Here is a 14,791-nt window from a genome sequence, read left to right as displayed (position 1 = left end):
GGGACGGAGAGGCTTTGCGGTGTCTTGGCTGGGTGAGCAGGTGTCGGACACCTCAGTCTCCTTGGACGTATCCTCGCTCATCCATGCGGACTGGACACTGGCCGAGAGTGTCTTGGTTGCTTTGTTGGGTCTGCTCCTGTCTCTGGCCATGCTCCCTCCTCCCCAGCAGACGATGGCGTGGAACACCGCAGAGGCCACCACAGTGGATATGTTTCTTTTACTTTTTATTCATAGCTGTATGTAGAAGTGTCTGCTTGTATCTGCTGCTTTAATGTCTTTAATGTCCTCTGTGTTCTTTGATGTTTGATGTTTCCCTCTTACACACATGGAAGAGGGATGTGTACTATGGCTATGAGTTGTTTTTTTTCCCTTGCCCTCAGTCTGGACACCCTCTCCAGGGCCCAGGCTTAGACTGATTTTTTTTATTTTATTTTAATCTTATATTTTTTTCTCCCATTAGCCCCCACTTGTTTACCTGTATCTCACCTTTTTTGTAAGGGGCGCTGGAAGCCGGCAGACCCGTCAGCGATCCTGTTCTGTCTCCCTGTAATGTTTGTCTGATCTTGAATGGGATTGTGCTGAAAATTTGAATTTTCCTGAAGGAACTCTCCTGACGGAATAAATAAAGTACTATCTAATCTAATCTAATCGAATCGAATCTAATCGGATCTAATATAATCTAATCTAATCTAACACAAACCACAACGACATCCTCAAATGTCAACTATCTCAAATACAAACATGAAAACAAGACACATTAACGTCTTTCCCCATTACAAACATCATAACACAATCTAAATTTATATAAACAAATTACTGTCTGAGCATATAAGATATTCAATTGTGTTACATTGCAATTTATTATATTGAAACTAGCCAGTAGGAGCTGCTATGTTCTCGTGTTTGGAGAAAGTGGAAGATCGATCGTCAGCCTGACATTGATGTGTCTCTCGTCATGCCTGTAAATTAGGTTTATGTTTGATCATGTTTATGTTTTGTTTTTTGGACTCTTGTTTCCCGTTTTGCATTTCCTGGTTTCGTTTGTTTTCCATAGATACTCGTTAGTTTCCACCTGGTCTCCAAGTCACGCCCCTGCCCTCAGCCCCACACCTGTTTCTCATCACCATAGCCACTATTTAAGTCATTTGCTTTCTGTTCCTCGGCCTGGGAACTTTGCTTACTGCATACTGCTTGTGTTACCTGCTACCTGCACATCCTTCATGCCCTCGATCACCTGCCACGCACCTTGCTCTTCATGCCCCCCTTGTTTTTGTCACAGTAAGTGTTTTGTTTTAGTTTTTGCATAGTCATGCCATTGTGCTGTTTTTTTTGATAGTTCTTTATTATTCATGCCATCGAGCAAGTGTTTTTGTTTCATGTTTGTATTTGGTAACCTAGTATCGTACCTCCTTGTGAGCGCCCTTTGTTTGCTTTATTTTTGTATTATAGTATACAGATAAATTAATCATGTACTTGAATTCTCGCCTGGCTCGTTCCAAATTCCCTCTGCATCGAAGAAGCAAAATTAATCCAAGTCAAGGTCCTGATATGTCTGAGAACTGAACACATTTTTATAACTTATAACAAAATGTGTTTATACAGTAACCTGCTCACATGAGTCAGATTACAGCAGGGCTGTCAAACTCATTTTAGCTCAGGGGCCGCATGGAGGAAAATCTATTTCCACGTGGGCGGGACGGGTAAAATCATGGCATGATCACTTAAAAATATGACTACGACAACTTCAGATTGTATTCTTTATTATACTTTGGTCCAAAATAGAACAAGTTCATTCTGAAAATGTACTTAACACAAATAATCATCGTGACAAAACACTTCAAGTTAGTTGAACATGTAGAGGAAAAAAATGGTGCCGTTTCAAAAACACCATGAAGAACACAATGAACTTAGACTTAATCTCAGGGTTTCTACAAAGCAATCAATCAATGTTTACTTATATAGCCCTAAATCACTAGTGTCTCAAAGGGCTGCACAAACCACTACCACATCCTCGGTAGGCCCACATAAGGGCAAGGAAAACTCACACCCAGTGGGACGTCGGTGACAATGATGACTATGAGAACCTTGGAGAGGAGGAAAGCAATGGATGTCGAGCGGGTCCAACATGATACTGTGAAAGTTCAATCCATAATGGATCCAACACAGTCGCGAGAGTCCAGTCCAAAGCGGATCCAACACAGCAGCGAGAGTCCCGTTCACAGCGGAGCCAGCAGGAAACCATCCCAAGCGGAGGCGGATCAGCAGCGCAGAGATGTCCCCAGCCGATACACAGGCAAGCAGTACATGGCCACCGGATCGGACCGGACCCCCTCCTATCTTGCCGATTGTATTGTACCATATGTCCCGGCAAGAAATCTGCGTTCAAAGGACTCCGGCTTGTTAGTGATTCCCAAAGCCCAAAAAAAGTCTGCGGGCTATAGAGCGTTAAGTCACAACCCATCTTGGGTTGAATGAAAACAAAATAAAGCATGAATAAAAACTATTCTTTGTATCAACTACCTCATTTGTCATTTCCACATATTAATCCTGTGCTAACTCAACAAACCATACACACTGAGGTAGAAACTATTCAAGAGTGTTGAGTTACTTCCTGTCTTCTAGACATAATGTGTATTGACAGAAAAATAAAAGCAGTGCAATGTGTGAACAATTTCAACAAAGCACAAATAAAAAGTAGAAAGAGTGACAGTATTGCAGTAAATCACACACTGTTCACTTTCTTTACATTTGCACAGAAGACAATCATTTTCACAGAACTATATCAGTGTGCAGTGTCTCATGCTGCATTTGAAGTGGGGTTACTGATTGATTATTTTACTCCTCTTTTACGTTGGCTGGAGGGGGAGGAGTCACAGCCCCGCTTTACCGTGTACCTCTTGCTTGGTATACTTGCTCACCCCAGTATAACTTATTTGCTCGCCATCCATCTGACACATTTAGAACAGCAGTTTCTTTCATTAAAAAAAGTGCAGCTGAATTTTACACTTCACAAACTCATCTCGCGGGCCGGATTGAACCTGTTATGCCCGAATGTCGAGGGAGGTGGGGGTTGGGTTGTGGGTGTTGGGGGTTAATTGTTCATATGTCTCTGATTTGCACATCAATCAGCCTGAGGAGTAAAAGTTGGCAGTTGTTTATGCAAACAGTTACCCAGCATCACTTATGTGTCAACGTCAGTTTTGATACATCTCAACTTTGCCGTGAAAAAGGGTGTAGTGCAGGTTTTTGAGCGTGCACAAACTTGACACATGAGGCCCCAGGTCCCTGGACTGAAGAAGGAGTAACCAAGCACTTGAAGCATCATCTATCTTACTGTTCAGGAAGGTTTCAGATACAGAGAAGACACTGGGTCAGTAGTAGATAAGATAATGCTCCAAATAATCCAAGTTTGCATGAATACGTCAGATATTTGTGAAAGAAGCAGTGAGGAGGTCCTGGGTAGGGTGGATGTCGCCACATATGAGCAACATACCACAAACTAAACAGCTAATTGCTTATTTTCCCTTGTGTGTTCTTGTGTTTTACTGCGTCTGTATTAAGTGGGAACCTTTTACAGAACACTGAACAACTAAATGGTTTTTCCCTACAGCGTGTGTTTTCATGTGGTAAGTCAATTTTCTCTTAACAGAAAAGCATTTGCCACAAACTGAACAACTAAATGGTTTTTCACCTGTATGTATTCCCATGTGTTCAATCAAAGTGCTCCTAAAAGAACAGCTTTTGCCACAAACTGAACAACAAAATGGGGTTTCTCCTGTGTGTGTTCTCATGTGTACAGTCAAAAGGCTATTTCGACAAAAGCTTTTGCCACAAACTGAACACTTATATGGTTTTTCACCTGTGTGTGTTCTAATGTGTTTAGTCAAATAGCTATTTCGAGAAAAGCTTTTGCCACAAAATGAACAATCAAATGGTTTTTCACCTGTGTGTGTTTTCATGTGTTTAGTCAAAAAGCTATTTCGAGAAAAGCTGTTGCTACAAACTGAACAATGAAATGTTTTTTCACCTGTGTGTGTTCTCATGTGTTTAGTCAAATAGCTATTTCGAGAAAATCTTTTGCCACAAACTGAACAATTACATGTTTTTTCTTGTGTGTGTGTTATCATGTGTTGAGTCAAAGAGCTATTTCGAGAAAAGCTGTTGCCACAAATTGAACACTTAAATGTTTTTTCTTCAGTGTGTGTTATCATGTGTTGAGTCAAATGGCTATTTCGAGAAAAGCCTTTGCCACAGACCGAACAAATAAATGTTTTTTCTCCTGTGTGTGTTATCATGTGTTGAGTCAAATGGCTATTTCGAGAAAAACTTACGCCACAAACTGAACAATTAAATGTTTTTTCTCCTGTGTGTGTTCTCATGTGTTCAATCGAATGGCTATTTTTAATAAAACTTTCAGCACGAACTGAGCAGCTCAAGTATTGTTTACCTCTCTTCTTTGAAGAGCATTCAGAGTGTTTGTTGTCAGTGTGAGTCCTCATATCACCTTCACAGTCTGTATCGCTGCTCAAAGGTTCTTCAACCTCGTCTTCAGCCTCACTATCTGATAGTGGAGCTAAGAGGTTGTCTACTTGTGGTTTCTCTTCATCATCTTCAGTCTTCACAGAGACAACAGTCAGTGGAAACTTGGTGTAATCAGCTTCCTCTCGTCCTAGAAGACACTCTCCCTCCTGAGTGATGCAGAGTTCCTCCTCTTCCTTTTTAATGCAGGGTGGTTGTGGAGTCTCCTGCTTCAAAGTGGAGCTCCCCCCTGACTGAGGGGAAACTTCTTCTGGATTACCGATCAGCTGCTGGACGTCTGCAAGACACAAACAACAAAAACAGACTTTCTTTTAAGTACTGTATGTGTGTGTAGTGTTTCATGGCCATTCATTTAGTGCCTTGCCAGAATGTTGGATCAATGTTTACATGACTTGTCATAGACTCAGAAAAGTTCAGCTAGAATCACAGAAAGTAAAAAACATCTGCTTCCACGGACATTAGGATACTACAAACTAACAGTGTTGAAAAAGTCAATTTTGAAACACTTTGAACAACTATAAAATATAATACCTACTTCAAAAAAGTCTGTAGTTAAAAAGTAGAGGACTTTTTTAGATAACAAATGCAAGAAATTTGATCCACTTTCTGTACAATTGTCATGATTATTTTATTTCCTTTTTTTTTGACACAGTTCGTCCCCAAAAATATTATTGGCATCGAGTGTACTTATATACATTTATTTTAAGTATTTTATTTTATTTTTTTCAATGACTTTGTAAAAATCACAGTAAAACTCCATGTCACAATATTACAATAGACTATTGTGTCATGACTCCAGTACGGTGATACATAGTTTGTTGTTTAGTCCTTGCCAAGACCTCGTTTAGGGCTGGACAATTATGGCAAAACATAATAAACAATTATTTTTGAGTGATTTTGGAATCACGATAAATAATAACATTATTTATTCATTTGAAAACCAAAAAACAGTACCACCTATACACAATTGTTAATATAATCTAAAATAACAACCAGATATACATTAATAACAAATTAATAACATTTAAACTAACAATCTTAGCAACAATAAATTAAAATGATTACAGCGCTATGTTTTTTGTTATTTTCCAGCCCTTGATTAGCAGTCTTTTTCTTTCTTTGTAGCGTTTGATGGACGCTACGTCACTACATGGGTTGAAAAAAAGCTAAGCTACAGTCTAGTGGCTAATTTCTGTCCTAAATCTGTTTTGGGTAACTTTCACCTTGATACATTGGGAAGGACATGACATAAGAGGTCAAGTCACACTGACCAAGTTGGGGGGGGGGGGGGGGGGGGGGGGTGACACGACATGAGAGGTCAATTCACCCTGAACATTGGACAGTTACATAAGTTGTTATGATAAAAATCAGGCCATCAAGGAGCGTATAAATAAGAAGGGAAGACCAAGCCTGATGTGTGCTCTTTCTTAATTCCTTTCACGAGGGTTCACCATCTTTCGTCTCATGAGACACTGTCTGTTTTCATATCGATTCAATCCAACTTTGTACTATCTGATTGTTAGTAATTAAAACTGTTGTAACAAACTCTCTATTGTCCCTGTTTAAGATCCGGACATTTCGGCCAAATAAAAATGGCTACCGGCCCCGTGTTAAATCCCCGACATTTCTACCACACAGGAATCACTACGGGTTCAAAAAGGAACGAGGCTAACGCCACGCTACTGGGAACTGTAGTTAAGCACTACTTGTTGTGCACCACTGCCCATCACCGATTCTAACTCCTAAATAAACGCTAGCAAAAGCCAGCTAACAATGCAGGTAATGGGGATGCACTCACTCTATTTTGCCTATAAAAAATATCCAAAAGCTTCCAACAACTTTTTATATACACACTGTAAGTATATACGTCATGTAATAACAGGCACAATCATAATAACATGTAATATTAACGTATTTTTTATCATTTTAAGCAAACGGCGGCACATTATTTTCACAGACGCATCACAACGTTCACTATTTCCTTCAACAACAACATCAACTATTACTAACAAAGGCAGACTTCATGAGTGCCATCAAAGAATACTTTGGGACAAATCATGATCCAGAACCTTATATATTTTAGCCTGAATATAAGGAGGAAGAGCTACTAGTATTAGAAGCTGAGTTGTTCTGAAGGTTTGCATATTTGTGTAATTGTCCTTTGAGTCCTACAGATAGGAGATCATTTCTGTTAAGGGATTAAATTATTATTATTAATTTCTATTTCATATGTGTCATTTGGGAAGCTAAAATGTGTTTCTGTAAGTTGTTTCAACCGTTGATGTGGTTAAGGTTGCTATGGTTACGGGCAGTTCCGTTTCTGCCGGCAGGTAATATAGAAAATATCCAAAAGCTTCCAACAAAATTTTATATACACGCTGTAAGTATATATGTCATGTAATAACAGGCACAATCATAATAACATGTAATATTAACATATTTTTTATCATTTTAAGCAAACGGCGGCACATTATTTTCACAGACGCATCACAACGTTCACTATTTCCTTCAACAACACCACCAACTATTACTAACAAAGGCAGACTTCATGAGAGCCATTAAAGAATACTTTGGGACAAATCATGACCCAGAACCTTATATTTTTGAGCCTGAATATAAGGAGGAAGAGCTACAAGTATTAGAAGCTGAGTTGTTCTGAAGGTTTGCATATTTGTGTAATTGTCCTTTGAGTCCTACAGATAGGAGATCATTTCTGTTAAGGGATTAAAGTATTATTATTATTTATTTCTATTTCATATGTGTCGTTTGGGAAGCTAAAAGGTATTTCTGTAAGTTGTTTCAACCGTTGCTGTGGTTGCGGTTGCTATGGTTACGGGCAGTTCCGTTTCTGCCGGCAGGAAAAAGGAGTGAAAGTGTGTAGAGAGCTCCGACGTTAACAAGCAACGTAGCATTGTTGCCCGTAGCTGTGACGTGTATGGTAACCGCTAGTAAGCCAGGAGGGGAGCAGTGAGCAGCAGAGGTGGCTGCTCCTGGGGATAATTTTTGGTGATTTGACCCCCAATTCCAACCCTTGATGCTGAGTGCGTTGGTACTTTAACTTTAATTCAACGTGTTTTGTTTGCCGCAGAGTGACTTAACGAACGGCAGGTTTAGTCACGTTTTCACAGGTTTTCCCACACATTCATTAATTTGTGGCGGCCCGCCACGAAAGAATTACGGCCGCCACAAATAGATTTTTCGGCTTTTGACTCGCTCGACCGCTCATAAAAGCAATGGGACTCTTGTCTGCGAATGGAGCTTGTAGTTACAACTCCGGTGCAGTAGGTGGCGGTAGCCTACTATGCATTGTAACTCCGCCAATTGCACGTAATTCACCTGGTGGGTCAGAAGAAGAAGACGACGACGACGAAGTAAAGGAATAACAAACCGACCAGATCAAAATACGAGGGTAAGACGTCTTGGCAAACAAGTTCAAAAGAGGTCTGAACCTGTGCAGTGTGCAGCACCGACTCGGATTTTCTTAATTTTTATTTTCGGGACCTGGGTTAGACGCACGCAGTAACAGTCACCTGTTACTAGGGCTGGGCGATAAAACAATAACAATATATATCGCGATAGACATGTGATCAATATCAATAGAAGATGGGGTCGATAGAACGTTCCATAATTTCACTGAGTTCTGTTAGAAAAACATAAGAAGAAAGGCCGATGTGGAACCGCACGGCATTCTGGGGGTTGTAGGCAGAGGAAGGGCTTTGGCCTCTCGACCTATCACAGCCGAGCCTGAACCGCAAGGCAATCTGGGAAATGCAAACAGGAAAACCAAAAAGCAACAACGGCTAGCTGACGGCGAGGAGTGAAACTGTAGTGAAGCAGTGTTTGAGTTGTTGCAGCCAGTGATCACAGATGTTCAGACGCAAGTTTATTCCGATGTTTACAATATTCTGTAAGACATGTTTGTTTCTGCTTGCTTAATGTGACTGGTATTAATTTGCATATATTCTTACCAATATGGCTTTAAAGGGGAACATTATCACAATTTCAAAAGGGTTAAAAACAATACAAATCAGTTCCCAGTGGCTTGTTGTATTTTTAAAATTTTTTTTCAAAATTTTACCGGTCCCAGAATGTCCCTAAATAAAGCTTTAAAGTGCCTTATTTTCGCTATCTTCGAAACCACTATCCATTTCCCTGTGACGTCACACAGTGCTGCCAATGTAAACAAACAATGGGAATACCACAGCAAGATATAGCGACATTAGCTCGGATTCAAACTCGGATCTCAGCGACTTAAGTGATTCAACAGATTACGCATGTATTGAAACAGATGGTCGGAGTATGGAGGCAGATAGCGAAAACGAAATTGAAGAAGAAATTGAAGCTATTGAGTGAATAGCTATTGACGCTATTCGGCCATAGCGTGGGTGTACCTAATGAAGTGGCCCATAGCATGGCTGCCTTATTAGCATCGCCGGTAAAATGTGCGGACCAAACGATCAGGACTTTCTCATCTTGTGACACTGGAGCAACTTAAATCCGTCGATTGGTAAGTGTTTGTTTCGCATTAAATGTGGGTATCTAGTTTCAAATGTACATACAGCTAGCGTAAATAGCATGTTATCATCGATTAGCGTAGCATGTTAGCATCGATTAGCTGGCAGTCATGCCGTGACCAAATATGTCTGATTAGCACATAAGTCAACAACATCAACAAAACTCACCTTTGTGATTTCGTTGACTTAATCGTTGCAAATGCATCTGCAGGTTATCCATACATCTCTGTGCCATGTCTGTCTTAGCATCGCCGGTCAAATGTGCAGACACTCTGGCAAATTCAATGGGGTTCTGGCGGCAGATTTCTTGCCGGTGGTGCAACTTGAATCCCTCCCTGTTAGTGTTGTTACACCCTCCGACAACACACCGACGAGGCATGATGTCTACAAGGTATCGGAAAACAGTCGAAAAAACGGAAAATAACAGAGCTGATTTGACTCGGTGCATCTGATGTGTAGGGAAAAATGGCGTTGAGTACCGATGTGACGTCACGTTCTGATGTCGTCGCTCAGAGAGGCCTAAACAGAAAGGCGTTTAATCCGCCAAAATTCACCCATTTAGAGTTCGGAAATCGGTTAAAAAAATAGATGGTCTTTTTTCTGCACCATCAAGGTATATATTGACGCTTACATAGGTCTGCTGATAATGTTCCCCTTTAAAGCCTGAGTTGTACACTACTAATTTCTGAATTACAATATTTTGCACATTTTGTTGGATTAAGCATTTATTTAATGTCATTATTTGCACATCGACCAGCATTTTCATTTATTTGACTGTTTTTCATAATACTGACCTCTTTCTAACGGTTAAATATTATATTTAACATAAAAGTATTTAAATTCAGCCTTTTTTCTCCTGGTCTTTATTTAGAATATGTATTTTTTTTAATCAATAATGATCGATATCGACTGATATGAAACACCTATATCGTGATAAATTTTTTAGTCATATCAGTAGAAGCATTTAAGTCTCACCTTAAAACTCATTTGTATACTCTAGCCTTTAAATAGACTCCCTTTTTAGACCAGTTGATCTGCCATTTCTTTTCTTTTTCTTCTATCAATCAATCAATTAATGTTTACTTATATAGCCCTAAATCACTAGTGTCTCAAAGGGCTGCACAAACCACTACCACATCCTCGGTAGGCCCACATAAGGGCAAGGAAAACTCACACCCAGTGGGACGTCGGTGACAATGATGACTATGAGAACCTTGGAGAGGAGGAAAGCAATGGATGTCGAGCGGGTCTAACATGATACTGTGAAAGTTCGATCCATAATGGATGTCTATGTCCCACTCTCCCTTGTGGAGGGGGTCCGGTCCGATCCGGTGGCCATGTACTGCTCGCCTGTGTATCGGCTGGGGACATCTCTGCGCTGCTGATCCGCCTCCGCTTGGGATGGTTTCCTGCTGGCTCCGCTGTGAACGGGACTCTCGCTGCTGTGTTGGACCCGCTTTGGACTGGACTCTCGCGACTGTGTTGGATCCATTATGGATTGAACTTTCACAGTATCATGTTAGACCCGCTCCACATCCATTGCTTTCCTCCTCTCCAAGGTTCTCATAGTCATCATTGTCACCGACGTCCCACTGGGTGTGAGTTTTCCTTGCCCTTATGTGGGCCTACCGAGGATGTCGTAGTGGTTTGTGCAGCCCTTTGAGACACTAGTGATTTAGGGCTATATAAGTAAACATTGATTGATTGAATATCGCCCAGCCTTACCTGCTCCCATACTGACGAGCTAAGGTGTCCAGGTTATAACCCTGTTGTCAATAAACACACGTGGAGACGCTGCTTCAGATACTGCATTAATACTGAAAGCTACATTGTGCACTGTCCACTGCAGCATGGGAATGCAATGAAAAGAATAAAATCCGAGCCAACCAGCTGTTAAAATGTTGTCCAGGTTAATGTTTTCGCCATTAAAGGCCCTTCATTTCAAGATTTCAACTGTGATCGGGCACAATCAATTAATATATTTCAGTGAATAACTAATTGTTCAAATCTGTATATAAATATGTACATAAAGTGTTGTAATTATATCCCAACTCCGCGTTCTTCTTGGTCATCGCCGCCACCCGACCAGACCACCACAAATAGATGGCTGACCTGTGAAACACTGTTTTGAGTTAAGTTATTAAAGAGACCCTCCCCCCTGTGATGGAGTACAAGCCAGAGAGAGTTTAGTTGTGTGCTATCGTGGCTACATCGCTGCGAGGGACGTGGGCAGCGCGAGTTTGGAGCCTAAATTGCACGCGCTCACAGAGAGATGACCCAGGAAGATGTTGGTTCCACTCTCGCTCCAGACTGGGCTCCTGAGGCGAGCTAAAGGAAGCACGGCCGAGTTTCTCTTCTCTACAATAGAATAGAATGGACTTTATTGTCATTATATTTGCATTTAACTAGATTACATTTCCAGTGAGGGTTGGACTCCGCCAAGGCTGTCCTTTGTCACCGATTCTGTTCATAACTTTTATGGACAGAATTTCTAGGCGCAGTCAAGGCGTTGAGGGGTTCCGGTTTGGTAACCGCAGGATTAGGTCTCTGCTTTTTGCAGATGATGTGGTCCTGATGGCTTCATCTGACCGGGATCTTCAGCTCTCGCTGGATCGGTTCGCAGCCGAGTGTGAAGCGACCGGAATGAGAATCAGCACCTCCAAGTCCGAGTCCATGGTTCTCGCCCGGAAAAGGGTGGAGTGCCATCTCCGGGTTGGGGAGGAGACCCTGCCCCAAGTGGAGGAGTTCAAGTACCTAGGAGTCTTGTTCACGAGTGAGGGAAGAGTGGATCGTGAGATCGACAGGCGGATCGGTGCGGCGTCTTCAGTAATGCGGACGTTGTACCGGTTCGTTGTGGTGAAGAAGGAGCTGAGCCGGAAGGCAAAGCTCTCAATTTACCAGTCGATCTACGTTCCCATCCTCACCTATGCTCATGAGCTTTGGGTCATGACCGAAAGGATAAGATCACGGGTACAAGCGGCCCAAATGAGTTTGGGTCTCTCCCTTAGAGATAGGGTGAGAAGCTCTGCCATCCGGGAGGAACTCAAAGTAAAGCCGCTGCTCCTTCACATCGAGAGGAGCCAGATGAGGTGGTTCGGGCATCTGGTCAGGATGCCACCCGAACGCCTCCCTAGGGAGGTGTTTAGGGCACGTCCAGCTGGTAGGAGGCCACGGGGAAGACCCAGTTGGGAAGACTATGTCTCCCGGCTGGCCTGGGAACGCCTCGGGATCCCCCGGGAAGAGCTAGACGAAGTGGCTGGGGAGAGGGAAGTCTGGGTTTCCCTGCTTAGGCTGTTGCCCCCGCGACCCGACCTCGGATAAGCGGAAGATGATGGATGGATTACAACGGGAGGTTTCCCCCCTCTCCAACGCCCACTTTGTATCCAGCAGTTTCAACTCACCCCACGCCTACGTGCACCACCGATTCAGCAGGACCACAAGGGACAATCTTCTGGGCCAGCCAAGGGGCCCAGGTTGGACTGTGAGTGTGTGTTGTGTGATTGGTTTAGTGCGGGAGGTAGCGTGTGAGTAGGGGATGAGTGTCATTTATGTGTTTATTAATGTCTAGTTATTGTATGTTTATGTGGTATATAGTAAACTATATAAGTTGTCTCCTCTCACTCTCCCTTAGACTAGATTTCTTTGGTGAATAGTGAAGAATTCAAGATTCCCCTAAGGCATGGGTGTCAAACTCTGGCCCACGGGCCAAATTTGGCCCACCGTGTAATTTAATTTGGCCCTTGAGGCAATATCAAATTACATTAGAGCTGGCCCACCGGTATTATAACACCGCATTCACCGCTAATACTCATACTTACCAACCCTCCCGATTTTCCCGGGAGACTCCTGAATTTCAGTGCCCTTGCCGAAAATCACCCGGGGCAACCATTCTCCCGAATTTCTCTCGATTTCCACCCAAACAACCTCATTGGGTACTTGCCTTAAAGGCACTGCATTCAACGTCCTCTACAACCTGTCGTCCCGTCCGATTTTTCTCCATACAAACATTGTGCCGGCCCAGTCACATACTATATGCGGACTTCACACACAAACAAGTGAATGCAAGCCATACTTGGTCAACTGGCATACAGGTCACACTGAGGGTGGCCGTATAAACAACTTTAACACTTTTACAAATATGCGCCACACTGTGAACCCACACCAAACGAGAATGACAACCACATTTAGGGAGAACATCCGCACCGTAACACAACATAAAGACAACAGAAAAAATACCCAGAACCCCTTGCAGCACTAACTCTTCCGGGATGCTACAATATACACCCCCCACTACCACCAAACCCCGCCAAGTTAATGTTGATATTTACATCAGAAAGCTGCAAAATAAGAAAGAGGCATTACATTTTTTATTTAAATTGTATTTAATATACCATTGATATTTTTAAATTATTATTATTATTTGAAACTCGATTTTGCATGTCACTATAAAGTTATACAAGCCTTGCTCGTTCAATATTCAATGCAAAACTTGTTTGGGTCCCTATTAAAAGGTTCATTTGTTCAACCTTGGCCCGCGGCTTTGTTCAGTTGAACATTTTGGCCCACTCTGTATTTGAGTTTGACACCCCTGCCCTAAGGTAACATACAATCCTTTACAGGCTCCCGTACGACCACCAAAATTAAATTTTAAATATAATCTAAAAGAACAACCAGATATACATTAGCAACAAATAAATAACACGTAAAATAACAAATCATAGTAAGAATAAATTAAAATGACTATACCTATATGAAAAACAAATTAAATTCAAGTTTTCTGTTTCTGTTTACGTTTCTGACCTCTCACACTTATTTTACCACAGTAGATTGTTTGCTTTTTTGTCATAAAAACTATTTTTTTTTTTTTACATCAATCAACCAACAATAAAACATTTCAATTGTTATGATGTCAGGTTTGGGACAGGTGTGACACTGATGTGGCTCACATGTGCTCCACTGAATGCTCAGGGAGTTTGTGCGTTTGGGAACAAGAGTCGCAACCTTTTTAAGAAGTGGCATTTGCCAAACATAGGAAAGATAAACTCTTCTGTTTTGCTTAAACAATTGGGACAGCGAGCCAACAACTGTAGGCTGGTCTTCAAAACACGCTGCTAACGAGTCTTCAACACGTCCATTCTTTTCTGCTACTTGACGACACCACAAACTGCACAGAGACTTTGTTCAAATGTGACAAAATACTCGCCTTACCTAACAGAGTTGTTGTTTTGTTTTTAGTTTCTAAATGTGACTTTTGCATTCTTTCATCTCCTCTGATGTGAACTCCACTGCCTTCTTCAAGCTAACAATCATGGCGGCTCTTTGTTTACATTCTTCAACAAAATCGGCTAATTTCACCTCCACATTTTTTTCAGGGCTTGAAATAGTTTTCAAATAAAAACAAAAGACTCACTCACCTTCATCTTCCGTCTTTATCTCCGTTGGTGATTTGCTGGAATGTTCTCTTTGACATGACGTCACCATCTTAGCATAGCAGTAGTCGTCCATCTTCTATCACGTCTTCAATCTTCACTTCAGATATCGCTCCAAACTCAATTGGGAAATACGAATCGAGATATTTGTACCTATATTTGCTGTGAATCATATGACTTTAAGATCGTGAATTCGAAGAATCTCCGACAAACTATAGCATGCAGTCTTTGTCTCTTTGCTGCGCTTCAAGCTCATTTGCGCATGCGCTAGAAGCCAGCCACTTCCGTTTCCTTCTTGACATCAGTTGT

General features: G+C 41.7%; 2 protein-coding genes across 2 annotated transcripts in view; one reads left to right on the top strand and one right to left on the bottom strand.

Annotated features, from left to right (window-relative positions):
- The window catches only part of LOC133548443 (gastrula zinc finger protein XlCGF57.1-like), a 351,444-nt gene that overhangs the window by 97,536 nt on the left and 239,117 nt on the right, over nucleotides 1-14,791 (top strand). The window lies entirely within an intron of this gene.
- Nucleotides 1,744-14,684, bottom strand: LOC133553011 (zinc finger protein OZF-like). The gene is made up of 2 exons (XM_061900771.1): nucleotides 14,468-14,684; nucleotides 1,744-4,816 (listed from the first exon to the last, which is right to left on the bottom strand). The coding sequence occupies exons 1-2, from the start codon at nucleotides 14,556-14,558 to the stop codon at nucleotides 3,543-3,545; spliced, it is 1,365 nt and encodes a 454-aa protein (XP_061756755.1). The 5' UTR covers nucleotides 14,559-14,684; the 3' UTR covers nucleotides 1,744-3,542.

Source organism: Nerophis ophidion, linkage group LG01 (genome assembly GCF_033978795.1).
Source record: "Nerophis ophidion isolate RoL-2023_Sa linkage group LG01, RoL_Noph_v1.0, whole genome shotgun sequence".
Lineage (NCBI taxonomy): Eukaryota > Metazoa > Chordata > Actinopteri > Syngnathiformes > Syngnathidae > Nerophis > Nerophis ophidion.
Note: the sequence above shows the minus strand (reverse complement) of the source record. Positions and strands in the feature narration are given on the sequence as shown.